The sequence below is a fragment of the Opisthorchis viverrini genome, assembly GCF_000715545.1.
Source record: "Opisthorchis viverrini unplaced genomic scaffold opera_v5_61, whole genome shotgun sequence".
In the NCBI taxonomy this organism is placed as follows: Eukaryota; Metazoa; Platyhelminthes; class Trematoda; order Opisthorchiida; family Opisthorchiidae; genus Opisthorchis; species Opisthorchis viverrini.
This window is the reverse complement of record NW_008751717.1, coordinates 1,693,575-1,712,501: the sequence shown is the minus strand read 5'-3', so window position 1 is coordinate 1,712,501 and position 18,927 is coordinate 1,693,575. Positions and strand designations below refer to the sequence as shown.

The 18,927-nt window shown below is 42.8% G+C and overlaps 1 protein-coding gene across 1 annotated transcript in view; it reads right to left on the bottom strand.

Moving 5' to 3' along the window:
- Positions 1-9,196: 9,196 nt before the first annotated feature.
- T265_13374 (hypothetical protein) overlaps positions 9,197-18,927 on the bottom strand; it is a gene marked incomplete at both ends in the record, with an annotated part of 37,608 nt that continues 27,877 nt past the window's right edge. The window contains 9 exons of the mRNA XM_009168608.1: positions 9,197-9,465; positions 10,151-10,215; positions 10,696-10,765; positions 12,092-12,164; positions 14,176-14,299; positions 15,259-15,476; positions 15,817-15,874; positions 16,023-16,121; positions 16,442-16,482. Coding sequence (XP_009166872.1) covers position 9,465; positions 10,151-10,215; positions 10,696-10,765; positions 12,092-12,164; positions 14,176-14,299; positions 15,259-15,476; positions 15,817-15,874; positions 16,023-16,121; positions 16,442-16,482 — 749 coding nt within the window. The remainder of the gene's footprint in view (positions 9,466-10,150; positions 10,216-10,695; positions 10,766-12,091; positions 12,165-14,175; positions 14,300-15,258; positions 15,477-15,816; positions 15,875-16,022; positions 16,122-16,441; positions 16,483-18,927) is intronic.

Sequence of the window (18,927 nt, the reverse complement as noted above, 5' to 3'; positions counted from 1 at the left end):
GTACCGGTACTGAAAAAACTTCACCACTTATTTTTCGGTGAATCTGACTTTTAACCTAATTGGTAGGATGGTTGGTTTTCATTCTAGTCCAAAACAGTTTCACACTAACAATAATATAAACATTTCATTAGATTTGTGCTCTAAGTTTTCAGTCTTAAGTATTCTGTACAAGAGCATGGTTGAGTCACGTGCTCGTCACGGTTTTCTATACAGCCCTCTTCTCTTCGTCACCATTGCAGTCAGAAGACGGTCCAGACGGAGTGAGTGCCTACCAACAGGAGGTTGTCAAAAACGCCACCGCAACTGAAGTAGATGAAGTAAGCCCAACCACACTGTTATGTTAACCATGTCCAACATAATTGTACCAATGCTATCAGACTACCGGCATGTGTCTACCGTCTCATTTACTGAGAGTTCTATAAAAGTTAGAGTAGAAAAGACAAAACCTGGCCTTTGATAACGGGTACTGCGAAATAATAATGACTGCAGTTTTTGTCCCTTCAGCTATTTCAAACTTTGTGAGCTAACCCATTTGGGTCCAGCCGGGTGGGGAGAGCTATCACAATGATATTATTCCTCAAACCGTCAAACGTTTTACTGAAATCAGCCCAGGTGTTCCAAACGCTCTAATTCCGCGACCGATTTCAGAAGACACGAATGTTCTTCCTCCTCGTGTTATTTTGTCAAACAGTTTGGTATGTCGAATTCTTAGCACATTCCTTTGTCTAGAAGAATTTATTGCACAACCGTGTAAGGTGTATAAGCTAATGCTGGCAGAAAGTGTTTCAGTACCGATGCCATTGATTGCGAGTTGGTAGATGAACAGATTAAACGGGTAAGTCTGTGGACGGGATGTATTTGCATATGAACGGCAAACCAGTACGTATCATCCCATACCTGAACTATCTGACAGAGTTCATTTGAAGCACTCTCTGTGCCTGTTACACACTAATTACCGTTAAGCCCAGCCACTTTTTGTTTACGACCCATAGTGAAATTCATTTATGGATGAAGGCTCCTGAACATGCCATCCTTCTGCTCACCGCGATTTACCAATAGAACTCTCAGAATTTGTTTTAATCACCAACGTTCTGATGACTCAGAAAATTTTATCTTCTATGGTTGGCTACTAAGTAGTTGCACCATCAGTGAGTAGTGATATCTGAGTAGGCAACTCAATCCTTAAGAAAATTCATGGACAAATCTAAGAAGAGCAGTTATCAGGTCAGTCCTCAATCAGCGGACAGTAAGATCCACCCACACATCGCAATAATTTACAATTGAATTCTAACGTCCAGAAAGTTAGCTAAATTCTCATTGGTGGAGGAACTTGAGACCCCTTTTATCAAATTTGTGTTTCAAATAGGCGTATATTAATAAACCATAATCCGCCACAGACATCCCTCCATAGCCAAACTGACAGATGAGCGAATGGTGACTTCAACTTTGCTTCCTTCCACAGGGTGTCATCTATACCACTTTATATCCGCTGCTGTCCGAAAACAACAAGAATGAAACGACTACCACTCCAGAGCATCCCGTAGACATGCCGCCTAACTATGATGATGTGGTAAGCTGAAGAAAAATTTATTCAGTCGGCAGACATTTGACAGCTCGTAGTGAATTTGAATTTCCGCCCCTTATTCACGCTAACACCAACCAATTAGATGGCTTAGTGGTTAGAGTGCGAATTTGCTGACCGGAAGGTCCGTGGTTCGAACCCGACCTCCTCATTTCGAGTTCCTCTATCTGGGCTTGGGCAACCCGGTTATATCCCAGCTTTCGTGCCTCCATTCATTGGCATGGCAGCTGGACAACAAAAAGGTGTTACCGCCGAATAATTTTACAGTGAAGATGCTTGACCTGTGCTACATTGAGAAGTGATCATATTTCGAATGAGCCCATTGCTTTGAGCACATTGATATCAGCTCAGTCCTCTTACTTTCTACGTGGTACACGCTAAAATGCACTGAAGATGCGCAACCTTTGAACTGTTTGTTTAAAACGCCTCCATCTACCCGGTTATCAATTGCTTCAAACAGGGCAACGCAAGGGGAATCGGATACTGACATTTGGGTTCCAAAGTCGACCGTGAAACAGATAAACATTTTTTATTAAAATAACTAATTGACAGGAGCTATAGTATAGCGCAGATACGGACTAGCCCTTCTGGGGAACATGCATTTGGTTATTCGTGAGTGACGTGAAAAAAATAGCGGGGGTTTACGGAGGGAAAATTAAGACTCACTAAACTGGAAGACTAGAAGACTGCATGAAGCATACGTGCACCACTCGGTCACAATGTGGAGGAGTGATGACCTTTTGCGGTTTCTAGCATGCATCGAAGCATTGGCATACCTATTGGAAGAATCTCTCTCATTTTTGTTTCACTGGATACTAGGACCTAGCTCCGGTTATAAGCCAGTCTTACTGTAATATGCACTCGTAGAGCACTTGTTTGATGATATATGACTCACAGTTCAGTCATTTTTGAGGTACTTCTCTTTGGAATTAGGTCAAATTATATTAGATGATGTCTTAATAGAACCAATCAACAGTATAGAGCCAGGTACAAGTTGTCATTAAGGTTCAGCGAAACAGCTGTGCCCAGACTGCAGACCATGCGTTGTATGCAGTCAATCACTGGCCTAATTTCGCAAAAATAATATTCTCATTGTTTCCATTTTTAAATCTTAGACGATATTTAATGAGTCGCATGTACGCTACTTTGGAATTTATAAACTGGTCGTTTGAGTTAGTCAGTGGAAGCAGCACTCTCGGCTTTATCGGTAACTTATACGAGTTCATAGCACTACTGCCATTCGATTGTTATTGTTTGAAAGGGTTGCATACCATCCGTTCCCAAATTGTTGCTATCGAGGATAAGTGTACGTGTGCATTCCGTTCAGCTGTAACAACCTTTCGATGCCCAGCTGTCATGCCACCCGGTGGAAGCACGAGGGCCGGGATACTGCCAGGTTGTCCAAGCCTAGACAGGGGAAGTCGAGAGGCGGAGTTCGGTTTTGAACCAGTAAACTCGCACACTGACCAGTGAGCCATCCCACCCCCACGTGTGCATTCATTCATAGAAGTATTGCACGTGCCACTGTAAGGTGGTCCTGGTTATGAAGTTACCTGTTTTCCTCTTCACTGAGCGATGATGTTAACCAAATGGCTGTCAACACGAACATTTCCCGAGATAAATCTACTTTCTACTATTTCCAATCACCTATCTCAAATAATCGTTGCTGAAGGAGAAACGTTATGTTGAATTTTGGAAGCTGTGCGTTTCGGAAGTGCAGCTACGGAATAGCATATATATCAATTCACGACAAGCTGCTGGAGCAATTCCGTCCATTTTTTCTCTAATTGATTGTTGTGAATTCTTTAAAGATGCATAGAGCGGTTAAGAGATTTGACTTTCTTCTTGAAAATCACTGGTCTACCGATGCATATTTGTGCAACTGATCCGATATGGCGATTGCATTAGATCGCACAAAATGTGGATGCATCATCGCCAAATGGATCTCGTTTTCAGTGTTAGTCAGAAGTAAGTGACCACGCTTGTTCAGAACACTTATCTTTCAAATGAATTACCAACCCAAAGGAGCAAACTAGGAAACTGACAACAGTAATTAAACCAACTCTGACGGAAGACTGTCTTAAAACTATTTTATCAGCAAGAAATGTGGTTCGACAGCAAAGTAAAACCAATTATCCAGACAGATTCTTAAATTTCGCTACAGCGTGATCGGGCGCAGTGGGAAGTATAACAGTCTGTGAAGTCATACTGAAGCAGATTTCGTCATGTATGTGAGGCCAGCGTATAATGAGAGGCTCAGCAGTTTTACCCATATTGGGAATCACCGGTAGTGCGTATCTTGCGAAACTTGAGCTAGTTTTGAAACCCGTGACTTCCCGATTGGCAATTTGAACACTTCACTCCTCGAACACGAATGGTTGATGAGCAACGTGATAAGCTCGCACTAAGTCAAGATGCGGTGCCATGCAACTTCCAACCATGGATCTGAGACGTTGTTCCTCGGAGAGCCAATCAATCAGAATATGACCACGTGATGTGGTTTCCGTGATTAAAAGATGAGTGGTGCCATATTTTGTCTGAGCGCAAGCTAAGCACGCTGCCAATCAGTGGTTTATGACTACAGGTTGTGTTAGACTATTAGCTGGAAGATCGCCAGTTCGAGACTCCCAGGAGTTTCGTGAGATGTACTCTGCTGAGGATTTCAAATAAGGATAAAACACCTTTAAAGGGCTTCTTAGCTTTCACAATAGACTGGCTTAACTTACAGAAATAATTCTCTGTTAAAATTCCACAATTTCACACTACCAACAACCTGTAAAATCCCTATTTTAGTATATTATACGGCGATGCAAACGAGATATACTGAAGAATTATCAGTTAGTATCATTCGGTGAAAGGAGAAGCATAGGTACGCCTACTACGAACGAACACAGGAATTCGCATGCTGAGACTTTTCAAATATTCTTTTTTAGTCAATATAATCATCATTGCAGTAAACGTGGCAATTAAAACAGATCCAAATTGAACATCTGTCACTGGCACCAGTGACTGTAACACAGTGGTGTACACGGGTTCCTCGTTGCCGTACATCCATGTTGATTGATTTGAATAAAGCCCCATAATGAAAAGTATAGCAGGGCAAGAGATATAGGGCTAGTCGATCAAAAACGTCAGAAGTGTCTACACCTCTAACAATCATTCAGACAGTCTGGAAAGAAGCTGACATCATTACCGCCGATTAGTTACCATATCGTTCAGTGGCTCCAGCCCAACAAGACAGGGTCATGGGAATCTCACTCTAGAAGGCGTCCAACCTGGTTGTTGGTCTGTTCGATCACCTTGGTGGTTGGATTGTAAACATGTTACTACCATCAAGGTGAAATGGTCAGTGCACTGATATACCAGCGTCTAAAAATTTTCCTAGTATCCTTCAATCGCTTCCACCACGTCATACTCCGTCTGCCACTCCGACTGTCTTTTTGACGCAGCCAGTGGCTTAGATTGGCAAAAGCAATTCTGGCCTTTCAAATCCGTGCACTCATCTCGTGTCACTACTCACATATTCTAGAACTTCCAGTGTCACTGCTTTAACTCTCATAGGCATGTTCGAAAACTGTGGGCTCTCGTAGCACGAGCTTACACTTTGAAGTACATACCGGAGAGCTAGATGACAGTAGTCAGCTTTTCTCTACGCTTCCTGCTCTTTTGCAAGTGAGAAAAATGTAGTGGGCATATCCCAGGACAAGGTTCTCACTCGCAGAGGATTCAGCTCAGGAGTTTTGAGACCTCCCAGAGTTCGCCTCATTAAACAAAAGTTTAGTGGACACACCTTCTATAGAAGCTTTTGGAAAGCCCTCATGCAATCATAAGCACGTGAATAAAACAGAGCATGACACCCATGAACTTCTCGGCATACTTTGTCGCGCAAGCGTGAAAAAAAGAACCGATCGGCCCGCCCCTGATATCACAAAATACCAAGATTGCAGGGCTCCTATACGCAGGCCATTGCTTTAAAACTCGACAATGTGAAGATGTGGTCTTAACAACCCCTCTCCAGCCAGAATTCTTCTTGCTACATTCTCAGAACGTCAAATGAGGGACGACAAGTATGGATGTACGGTGGGTCAAGCTGGTTCTTCTTTGGGAACCGCACTTAGTGCATGTACCTGTTTTGAAAACGGGCACCACTATCGACTCATTCAAATTGTTTCGGACGATTTCCCTCACCATGATAGAGGCCAACGTTTTACACGAGCGCCAAATGAAGAGTTTACCGATTCAATGACACCTGAAGCTAGGTCATCATAGTTTCTCTGCTAATTATTCTGATTCCTGTTACCGTTGCAGGTTCACAATACCACGCTGCCTAATGAAATAAGCAATCAAAAGAATGTGACGCAAACGGACGTTGAGCCAAGCCAGCATGAGGTATGGTTTAGTTCAGTTCAGTTACTACTCTATACTTGATTTTGATGACTCTCGTAGCGTCAGTTGCCGACAATCGTCAACCTCCAATTGTTTCGTTCGACACCATAATGAATACAGCCGCAACCAAGTCCTAGTTACGACAGCTGAGTAAGTTCACTACCAACTCGCAAAAGATATGGGCTCATACGGTTGACGGCTACTTTAAGCTATCGAGCAAAAACAATAGAATTCACCACAGGCCACGTTTTGCTATACCACGTTGACTGTTGGAGAACAGTCAGATGATTCTTCCAAAATTTCCCTGAACTTCGTGGATCGTCCAATGAGTTTCACACGTTCATGATTGAGGTTAGAATTAGAGCACTTCTTACGACGCGCCTAGTGTTATTCCAACAGTGATTAATCCAAGCACTTTTCATTTAACTTTAGGAAGCCCAAGGACCACCGGAAATGGTCTGAAAAAAAGTTGTGATCACGTTTTCTCCGTACTGTGTTTGACGCTTTGAAACAAACTCCGGATACAGAAAATGCTCACTTTTTTACGTTTCACGAACGTGTTTCACACTCTTCTCCAATAAAAACACTGAACAAGACCTTTTTGTGATTGATGAGATTTCTTGGAGAGTTGTAAAGTCCACCTTGTAAGTAACACACTGTTGCGTGCGAGCCCACTGTTTACTGACCGCACTGATCGGTAAACTGGCATAATGCTGCACTTTGCAAACCGTACTTCCACACACAACCAAATGGTTCACGTACAGATTTTTCATCTAGTCCAGCCTTGGTTGGGATTCTCCATTCGGTGTATCACAAAACATGCCAAGGTGAACAAATATCTATACTTCATGCTAACAGGCGAGTCCAAATGGGGACGCAACGGGTAGCGGACTCTTTCTCAGAGCTAACGACATCCTACACTCATTTCCTAGATGTCAGCTCACATTCCAGAACAAAGATCTACGGCATTCGGCCAATAAACGACAATGGCAGAATTCGAGTCGTCCACTGATAATCAAAACCCATCATTCCTTTTGGAAGACCTACACTCCATCCACTGCCCTGTTATGTCATGGTGTGATCTGACTTCCCCTCTCCGAGCCCTTTTGGATCAGACGGCACCTTCGTCTTAAATTTCACGTCTATGACTGGGTAATTATCAGATCGTCGGTGAGAAACGTTGACCGATCAGACAAAGACATTCTAACCATTCACCGGTTATCAGGAAAACGTCTGAATTGGTGCACAGCTGAGTACACCAAAAAAGCAACACAAATCAAAACTCGTAGACGAACATGATACAGTCAATCAAGGGGTTGTTTATCTGAAGTCCCCATGCCAATGTGATATGTGCCGGTATTTTTCAAATGACTTAGTAGGAAGTCAGGTGTCCCGATATGAATGTTAAGATGTGAACAACGTGAGGCATGAAGCCCGATTTGTTGCACAGGTCCACGTGACATCCAAGGTCGATGAGGAAAAGACCTGCATTATTAAAAAGCCTCTCAAAATACATGGTCTACTGTTTATTGAAAATCGTATTAAGGCACTGCTGCGATGACTGTCTGGAAACATTTACACAGTCCCAAGATTTTCTAATTTCTTTTACCATTGACGTGGCTACCTTGATGCGGTACAAAGATTGCGGACCTAGCTGTTGGCCGGAGAAAATAACTGCACTTTTAACTACCGGAAAATTCGTAGTTGAACATGCGTAGCCCCCCCCCCCCCAAAAAAAAAACATCAGTTGCACCAGAAAACTTGTCCCCGGATTTGTTCTTGAATAGTTTCGAGAACCAAACCATTCAGATGTAGCATTATCTTGCCACTATGACAAATGCCTTCGGACGGTACAAAATAACATCACTCTTTTAAATCCAAGAAACCTATCTACAAGACAGAAGAGAAGTGGAGAGTAGAAAAGGTGCAAAACGGGCCGTTCATAAAATGGGGGAAGTTTCTGTCACTTGGTTGCTTATAGGCTCAACGGTACAAATGGCCTCTGTTAGCTGTAGCAGTGGATTGCGTAGAAAACTTCGATGTAGATTGGCAATTTGGCGTAGGGTTGGGAAAACGTCCCTGGGTACCTGAGAACCAAATAAAAACAACGGAAATTACTGCAGAGATAGGTTGCAAGGTTTCAAAATGGAACCTCTGAAAACAGACCGACTCGAGAACATTAAAGAAAGATGATTTGATCACACTACTTCGTCCGACCGGTGAAAGGAAATGGGATCGAACCTAACGACTAAAATTTCAAACTTACGAATTCGGATACTACGCTATTAGTTTAAACCGCCTGGATTCGAACGATTAAGACACAGAATGAGTAACGCTAGGACAGCAACCTTCAGCGGCGTTGACGGAACATTGATGGACTCGCAAGTGCTTTGGTCATACCTGTCGAAGCTAGAAGGACGATAGAAGAGAATAAGCTCCAAATGCTTTTATTGCATTGTGTTATCGAACGAAGACAAATAAGTTGGTGAACAATAGGGAAGTCGATTCGTGGTGTACGGGGCAGTATTTAACAAGTCCTACATCAAGACACCTGACAATCGCATCGAACCGCACGGCTCTGATGAAAATAGAGTAAATTGACGTGACCAGACCAGAGCAACCGAACATTTGTTGTCAAGTAGCGCTACAATGGACGGCTCCTAGGACTTGGTACAGTAGATGGTGTTTCGGTCGTTAAAATACAGGAGTATCATAGGCAAAAATAAAAACCAATCGCATTGAACCTGTTATTAATCACTGACTATTTTCCATGGATTTGCAACAGACTAACAGTTTAACGTAGTGTAACATCAAAACTCGATGTTTTTTTCAGATTTAGTAGAAGGGATCTAGACAGCGATCACAGGTCAAAAAGCTAAGAACTACTCAAAAGCATGAAGAACCTGCAAAAATGGACGGATAGGATGATATACAATTCTACGCACTCAAGGGGCGGTTCTGACCTGACGAGAAGGCATTGGATATTCAAGTTGTAACCAATGTCAGACACACGTTCGTCACCAAAGAGGTGCGAAATAATGAATAATGAGTGGATCCCAACAGAGTCATTATTACCGGTACCACAAAAGGGAGTTCACTTATACCAGGGATTCCCTTTTCGGAAATGTCTTTTTAGGAGGTTATTGATTGAGAATGTTAAACCGATGGAGGTGAATAACTAACGGGACACGAAAGAAGAAATCAGCACTAGATAAAAAACACTCACCAAAGCTGCATGATTCCGCAAGACGTAAATCACTAGATTCGCGAATTGGACGGATGTATGTAGCTCTTCACTAATTGTCAACTGTGTGTCGAAAGCATGAATAACCAAACGTATCACGTCCTCATTAAACAGAGAACAAATGAATGTCTCCTTTAGCTGGAAAGTCAAAGACATCAAAATACGGAAGCTATACAGATTTTTCGTACACACATCTGATACTAGCGTAACGGTGGATACTACTGATGACGCAAGTGAGTAGTATGTGGTTTTCCTAAGAATCCGCTTCGCATCTACTGAAAAGTGGGATTTACTTCGGAATTTGTGGAATCGCTTTGTAGCATTCGTTTACGTTTGAGTGGTAGTCAGTGAGTATCAAGAAAAGTTCAAGAAGACGCATTCGAAATGACGGGTATCCAGTTTTAATAAACAAGATGCATATGAGAGTTTGCTCCCCTGTCCAATAATCTGTAACTGTTCAGTTGGTGTTTTCCGATAAATAACTCCGCAACGATGGCCTTCTTCCTTTCCTTTGTAATAAAATAAGTGGCGCTGACACTCCACTTTTAGCCAGAATGAAATGACCGCTTTCACCTTCCAAAAACAGAGTCAACTAATTACGTTCCAGGCACCGCCAACAAATTGCAAGCTAGTACCATAAACCTAAGTGAGCAGTGAGGAACCAACGAATCGGACGAATCAGAACTACGTTTGCTGAGTATCACTGAAAACCCAGGAGAAAAGTGACGTGTGATAACTAGAGAGGCTCACAATGTTCCACGGGGATGAAGGCCAGTTAATTCGAACCAGTCTTGTGACGCTGACCAAGCAGCTGGAGGTCGAATCCATTCCTAAGGGTCAGCCTGAGATTGCATGGCGTCTGTGTAGTACAGACGATGAGATTAAGCTGTGGCTTGTGGTATCTGCGACACGAAATTCGGACAGTTGTGCTTACTTACTATAAACAGTAGGTGCGAACAAGGCGGAGTGAAACAAACACCGAACTTCTCAATGACTGAAGTCCCTGAAATTCATTCAGACTAGTATGGAGGTTAAACAGCACAAAGTATAGTATCGTCCGCTCACACCCAGTGTGCACTGATTCTACAGTGGACAATGGCATCGCGAACTGAGTGGAACAATTTGAGGAATGCTGGTTACCGGTTTCCCGAGCACACTACAGTACACTGTCCCAGAACCTCTATCTTATTGTTGAGAGAAACTTGGAAAGAGAATCACCTCTTTCACATAGAACCCTAAATGTCATACTACACGGTCCTCACCGGGTTTCGGTTTCTCATAATGTTGGTAACATGAACCATAAAATTTTGCTGCATCAAAGTGACCCTGACAGACCATATGTTAATACAGGCAGCGCAAGGTAACGACATTTGAGAAATAGAACAGTTTCGGTGGCCGTGGAGTCCCTCCGGACTGATAAAACTAGCCGGTTTCCGAAAAAATGTCACATCCGCGACGTAAGCAACAAACACACTGGACTTACTCGATTAAGCATGGCTTGTAGAACTCTATATAGGTCGGTTGGCCAAAGTGCCTGACGAACGCATAGAACCCTGTCAAGGACGTAATATGGACGTGAATCTACTGCGCGTTTTCAAAAATCTTTCAAATAGCGCAAGATCTCACAGAAGGCTAAAGAGTTCAGATTAAGCGGGAATGGTTTTTTAAACCCTGCTCTGTTAAAAGGTGGCAAAATGAAAAAAAAGTGAGTCGGAAAAGCTTCGTAAATGTTTTTTGCAGGCACAATCCATAACTGAATGCTGAGAACAAAGTTTATTTTCTATGATTACTCCATCTTGATTAATCCTGCAGGTGTTTACGTTCAACTAAACAGAAACCACGTAGATGGTTGGATATACTCACAACCAAGTGAAATAAGGAAGAAAGGGTTCACAGGTCAGAGGGTCGGGAATTCAGACGGACTGCGTCACCGCCCAATCAAGTGGTGAACGCAGGTCAAGAGGTCGCATAAGTTAATTTTGAACACAATCGAGAACACATTAAAACGCAAAATCTTTGTTTCTGTATGTTCCAAAAACAAAATATTTGCGTTGATATCCCCACGCACAGCGCTCGGTTTCATGAATAAAACTATTCCCTTTTCTTCATAAGGTTGCTGAAAACACATCAGAAACGAGGGATTCAGTTGGGTTCCAAGTGACTCTCTCGAAAAACCAACTTAGTTTGCAAATGAGGGTACTTCGCTAATTTTGTGCAATTTGGTTTCACGTAGAGCATAAGGTTGACGGAAACTCGGGGACTGCGCCTACTTGATGAGCACCAGAAAGGACGAACCAGGTCGTGGGCTTTCGACGGATTTTCAGCAACCTTATGAGTAGTACATTACAAAGATATACATGTATCACGATGTCCCGAATATCGTAGCGACTGAAACATGAGGCGGGCTAGTGCAGCGCATTCAGCTGCCTGTAAACAGCACAAAGGAGAGGTTCAGCTGGGTTTTAGTTGCGTCACTCACAAAACCAAATTAGTTTGCAAATGAGTGTATTTCGCTAGTTCCCTTTTGCATTTTTTTCACAGACATGCAGTACCGCGGTACCGTCATAGCCTGGCAAACATCAAATGGTTATGGTGATTTTGACAAAACAACGAGATTATCACAAAACAATAAACGTCTCAGTCTAACAATCGATTCGGGACGTACAATTCTTCCAGAAATATTTTATTGCCAGTTATGGAAGAATAATCCAGCAAGGAAAATGCCAATAGCAAATCCTCTGAAAATAATGAATTTGGTTATTTTATTCTCGGAAGTGGTGAACAGATGGACAAAGACACTGCCGATAAGCAAAGGAATGGCTTCTCGTGGACTGAACTAATTCGCTATGTGGTATATCACACCGAAATGGTTGACATACCGCAATAGTTTGAGATGAGACTCCGGTTCCGCCGTCTCCAGTAAATTTAAAGCAAAATCTGCATAAGCACTCCCTGCGCGGAAAGGTAGTAGAGAAAATGGATAAAGAGGAGAGCGTACAATGAAACCAAAAGAGCTGTCCAATGATTCATATTTTATAAAAATAGGAACTAAACCGATAAATGTCCGAATCCGGTTTGATTCATACCGAACAGTCATCTGGGTATTTCACAGTGAAACCAACGGAAGTTAACGTAAGCCAACGTCAAGTGGTCAGCAAGTTTTATTCACCAGTGCAGATGAAGAATTGGGCACTGCAAGCAAACGGTCACCTGATATAGGCTGCTAACGACGCAGTCAGGAGCCGAACCAATCACAGCCATGTGAGTTCGAACAACCTTTGTAGGAATTAAAAAGGTATCTAGGGACCTGCGAATCAAGCGCATGTTCCTAAACTGGTTCACAAGTAAATAGCAAGTTTTGTGTAAGCACTCCGTCGCCTTACTGTTCACGCAACTGCAATTCATAGTTTTGGTGATGCCCATACAAAGTGAGCAGCAACCGAAATCGTTTCAAAACTTACCCACACTAAGGCATATGTATTATGAAAGTAAGTGCTAACTGTCTAGTTTTGATAGAAATTGGCGATTGCATCCCTCGGATAAAACAAAGTAAAGGCTAGAAATGCTAATTTTAGCTTATATACATGTTCGAACTGAAGGATCTTGAGGCTCTGTGAAGTTTCCCCTGCGTAGTGCCGTATCCCTCCATTCAAAGTTGCACAAAGTTACCTCGGGATTTCATGAAGGTAATAAGTAGGCGATTTTCTCAAATCTGCGTGCTGTCTATATTTTTTAGCAGCGTCGTGGCTAAGCCAGTAAACATCCGATTCTGAAGAGAAATATCGTGAAACTGTATGTGGTGTTGAAATTCATTTCTCCAGCCAAAACAGACACGGCTCAAACTCCTTATAACACTAATTTGTTCTGAGAAATGTGTATCAATAACCGGCACTGATAGTCAAATGAATTAAACATGGCTAATTCTCCAGATGCGCCGCTCGAAATCCAGGAGAGCAAAAAACCTCTCAGATCTAACACCTTCCGGTGCCTAGCTGCCTGCTACCCGAAGGAAGCGTGAGGGCAGGGATACTGCCAGGTTGCCTAATCCTAGACAGGGGAAGTGGAGTGGTAGATGTCAGGTTCGGACCACGGACCTTCCGGTCAGTAAATTCGCGCTCTAACCACTTGAACCATCTCGCCCCTTCTGGCGAGAGAGTAAAGGGTATCCGATTATTAGTAAGCATTACAAAACTAAGTATTTTTGAGGAGCTTTTTGTGAATTGTTTGTCTGCTTATTTCCGACGACGCGTAAGACGGTTTTGGAAGGCACCCTCGATCCCAGCTATCAGAGGATAATGCTACCACTTCAAACTTGCCCGTCCATCAGTAGTATGTTTGGGAAATCATCTGACTGTCTTATTCATCCATGATCTTGACAATCGCATCAACTGACCTACATGACTCAGTTCCAATCAGCACATTCAAAATTCATTGGACCAGAAATACAGTTCTCCAGTATGGTAACAAGGTTGAAGCAGTGAGGATTTCTTCTGCAACAGGTATACCATAGCGAAATTAGACAGCGAAAGCGGAACCCGGTAACCAGCGGAATACCTACTTGCTCCTGGCAGTGAAGAGTATAGGAAGTTCGGAAATGACTTTGTGGAAGCATGAGGGCTCTGTGAGAGAGAGCAGTACGACCACGAATAACCTAGGCATGGCATGAGCAAACTAAAAAGAAAAGTAGAACTCTCAAGCAGGAAAGTCGGTGCGAAAAATTTTCCTCAGTATATTTGATGTCAAAATTTATGGTTCCAATATAGTAGGATGATTCAACGGAGTGTGGATCAAGACGTTGCAGCTTCGAATATAGCTAGTAACCTTAATCAAGTTTGACCTCACTGACCAACAGATTTTTCCGATACAGGCACAAGAAAACCATTTAGGAAAAGGTAGAAGTAGTCCAAAACTGAAATGCCAAATGCGAAACTAAACCCTCAAATCAGCTTGCATTTTCACTAACCAGTGACAAGTAGTATCGTGGGCAAAAGGGAATCAAAAACAAAGTTCTTGCCGTTGGATGAATCTAGTAATCCTGAGATAGCACCAGCAAGGGAGTGTGGTAAAGCGTTTCGTGAGTTGCACAGCTAAAAAAGATGAAAAGGAAACAGCTGCCTTTAAAACATCCTTGTTATACCTCAAGCAGGCAATAGGTCCTGTGGTTTGGGTTCAGGCCCAGCTGGGTGAAAGCAGAAGGATGTGTAAACACCTTCAGGGATTTTTTAATGAAAATTTCGTCTTGTAAGTGGAGTAAGTCTATACTGGAAAGTCACGAAGCACAGTGCTTCTGGGCATGGTGCTTCTCAGTATAGACTGGCTTCGCTTACAGCAAATCTCCCTTAGAAACCACCTCACACTATCTAAAAAACCACAAGAACCTCAGAGAATGAATAAAATGCACCCAATAAATGAAAATCTTGCCTGAAAAATCGTCCTTCAAGAAGTCAGTCAACACGTGACCATGTTATGTGGATTTCACGACTGAAAGATGAGTAGCGCTAAGCCCTGTCTAGGAGTAAGCCAATGAGCCGACAACGGCCACAGTGGTAATCGTTTAAACAATTACGCGGGAAATCGCCGGGTATAGGATCGTGAGATGCGCACTGCTCATGATATTTCATAAGGATGATACGGTTGTACGGTACTTTCCGGCTTTTCAACATAGATTGGCTTCACTTACAGGATAATACCCCCACTAAAAGTCCAAAATCTCCTCCCAGCACCGTCGACCATGGAGATCAAGACAATTCTTGTGATAGGACGGCGGATGGAAGAGTAGATTCAAAATGAGACTTTAAATCATGTGTTAAGGGACTGTCAGGAAGTAGTAAAGTACTATCAACTCCAGTTAACCAGTGTAGTTAAACGTGGAGTCCAGTATAGAAGCTGTAGAGTAAGACACAGTATCAAATTTCCCTCGTATCCGTAGGGCTCGCGGTTGTGCAGTGTGAGAACAACAACCCACGGTGCACAGCAAAGCAAAAAATGACGGCTATTCAGTATAGACAGTTAAAACACCCTTTATTTCGGGGAGAGAATAACTTACATAGACATGCAAACTCTGTTCGACAAGAAATACGATGAAAGATGGTACATTGTCCGAGGTGAGCTTGTTCAGAAGTTTTGAGATTACTAGCTGAAAGGCAGAATCGTCCTTGTTTCGCATTTCGGTTGACATGAGTTCTCTTAACTGGTATTGTGGAAGAAATAGATGAACCGGGTTAGTAGCATAGAAATAAGAGATAACCGAATATAGCAAAACCACTAACGTAATGAGATCAGACATTAACATCAGAGAAACGTAGGTCAAATGGGGTCAAACAAAAACAAACAAGTATCAAGCGACTAACAATTTTGTATCTCTATCGGCGGCCACTGATTCTCGCTTGCTGTACAATGACGTTATATCACACAGTAGCTCTTGAAATGTGTGCGAATAGATTCGGGTTAGAAGTAACCAGAAATAGCGTTTCAACTTTATTATAGTCGCTAAAATCGACAGAGAATACTATAAACTACTACAGCGGCCCACCAAAAACAGCTATACTTTTGTTCATACCTTGCGTTGCACTACGAACCTTATAACCCTCCGTTGAACACATACCAGAACAAAACCTTCTGGATATTTGAGTGGACCAATCGTGAATTAGAAAGGAATAGAACTGAGATGGATTACAGCCTTTTTAACCCTAATGTACTACGCCCTCAGGAAACAGCACACAAGGCGATCGTGTCCTTTCCCATTGCGCTGTAAAACTAAGTGTAAGGCCAAAAAATGAAAGATAGTACTGCGAAAGGAAAGAAACAGACCTTGTCTACATCAACCGAGGAAGAATCGATCCTAGAAGGCGACAGATTGAGTGACTCATCTGACCCTTGTAAGAATGCTTTGAAGACATCCCACAGGCGCTGAATGAAGAAATGAAACGATTCGAAATTTATTATCAGCTAACGTACAGGCATAACAATTATGATTCAACAGCATCCACACAAAATGCACAAACTAAGGCGGCAAGCATAAAACAGCACGGTTATATGAAGCTCCGAAAAACTTCGGAAATTTGTTTGTCTTAAAGAAGTGGTCGCTATAGAAGACAGATGATTACAGTAGTCCGTCTCTAGTGCGCCCTCCATCCCAAACAGGGTTTCACTCAAGGCGAATATCGCGGCGGCAACAAATAGCAGGACGAAGCCAACATATCAGTTTCTAGGGTGACACTTCAACTTACCTCGGTGGAACTAACTTCTGAATCTACCGGGTCCCCAGCACCTATAAATGACATAAATAATGAGGAAGAATAGAAACATCAGGTGGAAATAGGCGAATCACACAGCTCACTGGGCAAGTATCTGTGCATCCTTGGGGCAGTGGTGCTATTACAGTTGCATTCTTCTCACGAAAAGGAAAGCCTGTCGCCTTACACTGGATGTACGACAATGCTGTGCAATCACGTGTGACCTAAGCTGATACCAGAGATTATTGGCGACGGACGCCAACTGGACGAGGTTAGGACTATTATGGTAGGCACCAGATTCGCCTTGGTAACAGCTGATCTTGCGGACTGTACCTTTGTACGTAAGATGACCGATGGCTGAGATCACGACAGTTCAGTTCGGTGACCACTCATGCAGAACGACTCAACTTGCATGGGGGTTTTGATGGTACCAAAAAAGAATAACGCACCCACATCAGTTTTTGACAATCGTACAAGGATACTCTGAGAATGACTCATTAATATGATGGCCCTCCTTTTGTAACACCCGAAATACAACACACACACACACCTCATGAGGACCAAGTCTACCGATCACGGACAATAAAGCTTCCTTAAAATACTACTGCGTGCAATTGCGCCGAAGATTCTCGTTTAGTTTCATAGTGTCTGATAATGAACTACGTCCCACCTTTGATAATCCAACCACACTCGCTAGTGTGTAGTCAGGGTGTTGCGCTCCTGAAAAGAACTCATTCGTTCAAATATTACATAGCAAGTTCAACGAGTGAAAACACATTTCATCGTAATTCCTGGATTCCTGATGTGCGCATAAAATCTCAAGTCTTCAACTGAGAATCAGTAAAATGAATGCTGGTATCAGTGTAGAGTAGAACAAAACCATCATCGATAGTTTGAATGTATGGTATGGTATGAATGCATGAATGGACAAAACTATTACCAGCCAAAACATGTGATGTGCGGGTTGCTAGTCTGGAACAGAGCAGTGAAATTTTCGAGAGTTGTTTTTTAGATGGATCATAGATTATCCTGTCTTTCGGGGAAAGATGGTAGGTAATGTCCATGAGGGTGACTTCTCTTTAGAGTATTCAAGTGTAGCAGTTTACATCACTATGGCTTTAAGGATGACTTTTTTATGATCATTTGTCTACCGTTCACGTGATATATGTGAAATTACGGGTGATGATGTCGCACACTGCACACTAATGGTGAGGTGAAACGTTTTAGAGCCACCGGACTGCGGAAAAATCCACACATTCGTCAATGAATGGAACAAACCTGGCTAATCTCCGAACTTACCTGCGTTTCCCCTGTTAGGCTGAGCTTTCCTTTGGTATCAAACTTAACAGCTTTCCAAATGCTATTAGCCAACTCAAATGTGCTTTGACCTAAACATGGACAACGGGGTCCCTCCAGGAGAATAACCCATATTTGAAGAGTTGTGTTTTCGAGGGTTGAAAGTTATGTTTGGAAACCTCAACTACGTTTAAAAAACAGATGTGTGTACTGTGAGCAGTCATGAACCTATATGGTGAGTACCGCCGCCCAAGCTTATAGGCGCCTGTGGTTCGCCTATGGAAGCCCCTGGGTTTGTGGTACCAGTTTGTGATCTTCCTTTTTTATCCTTCCTGCATTCGTTTGCTACTTATATCAGGGACCCTTTGCCGAATGACGAACAATGCGGATTACGTGGATCGCACCCGACCATGAAAGGCGTCCAATCTGGGAGACTCTGAAGAAACTAAACTCGCCTAAGATGGCTCAGACCGGTGGTGCATATAAGCGCACATTACATCAGGCCCTCAACTTCGCCAACTAGCTATTTGCAGTACAGGCTGTTGACATGACTCCTTGTGGGAATATAGCAAGCTGCATTGTGTGTTGATGTCCCATCAGATAGGCCAACATGTGTCACCAGATTGCCTGTCTACATTGTTTCCGGAACCTAATGGTATATAGGCCTCTGCAATCATCTTACTCTGATCACCGTCCCACTACGTGCACTGACTAAGTTGCCATAAATAATGAGTTGTTCGGGTCGATGCCGAGACAATGGTCATTCTGCCGAGACTAACCGAAGCTCAGTCGTAATCTTCAGTTTGATCAGTGCTGGACAAGCACTATCGTCCGCCCTCTCGAGGGAAAGCTAATGAACAAACATTTCCAAGATTTTATGCCAACCGTAACCAACTACGCTCGAAAAATTACTAGTATTAATCCTACCAATAAAGCCTCCAAGGTATGTGAAATTACGGGTGATGATGTCGCACACTGCACACTAATGGTGAGGTGAAACGTTTTAGAGCCACCGGACTGCGGAAAAATCCACACATTCGTCAATGAATGGAACAAACCTGGCTAATCTCCGAACTTACCTGCGTTTCCCCTGTTAGGCTGAGCTTTCCTTTGGTATCAAACTTAACAGCTTTCCAAATGCTATTAGCCAACTCAAATGTGCTTTGACCTAAACATGGACAACG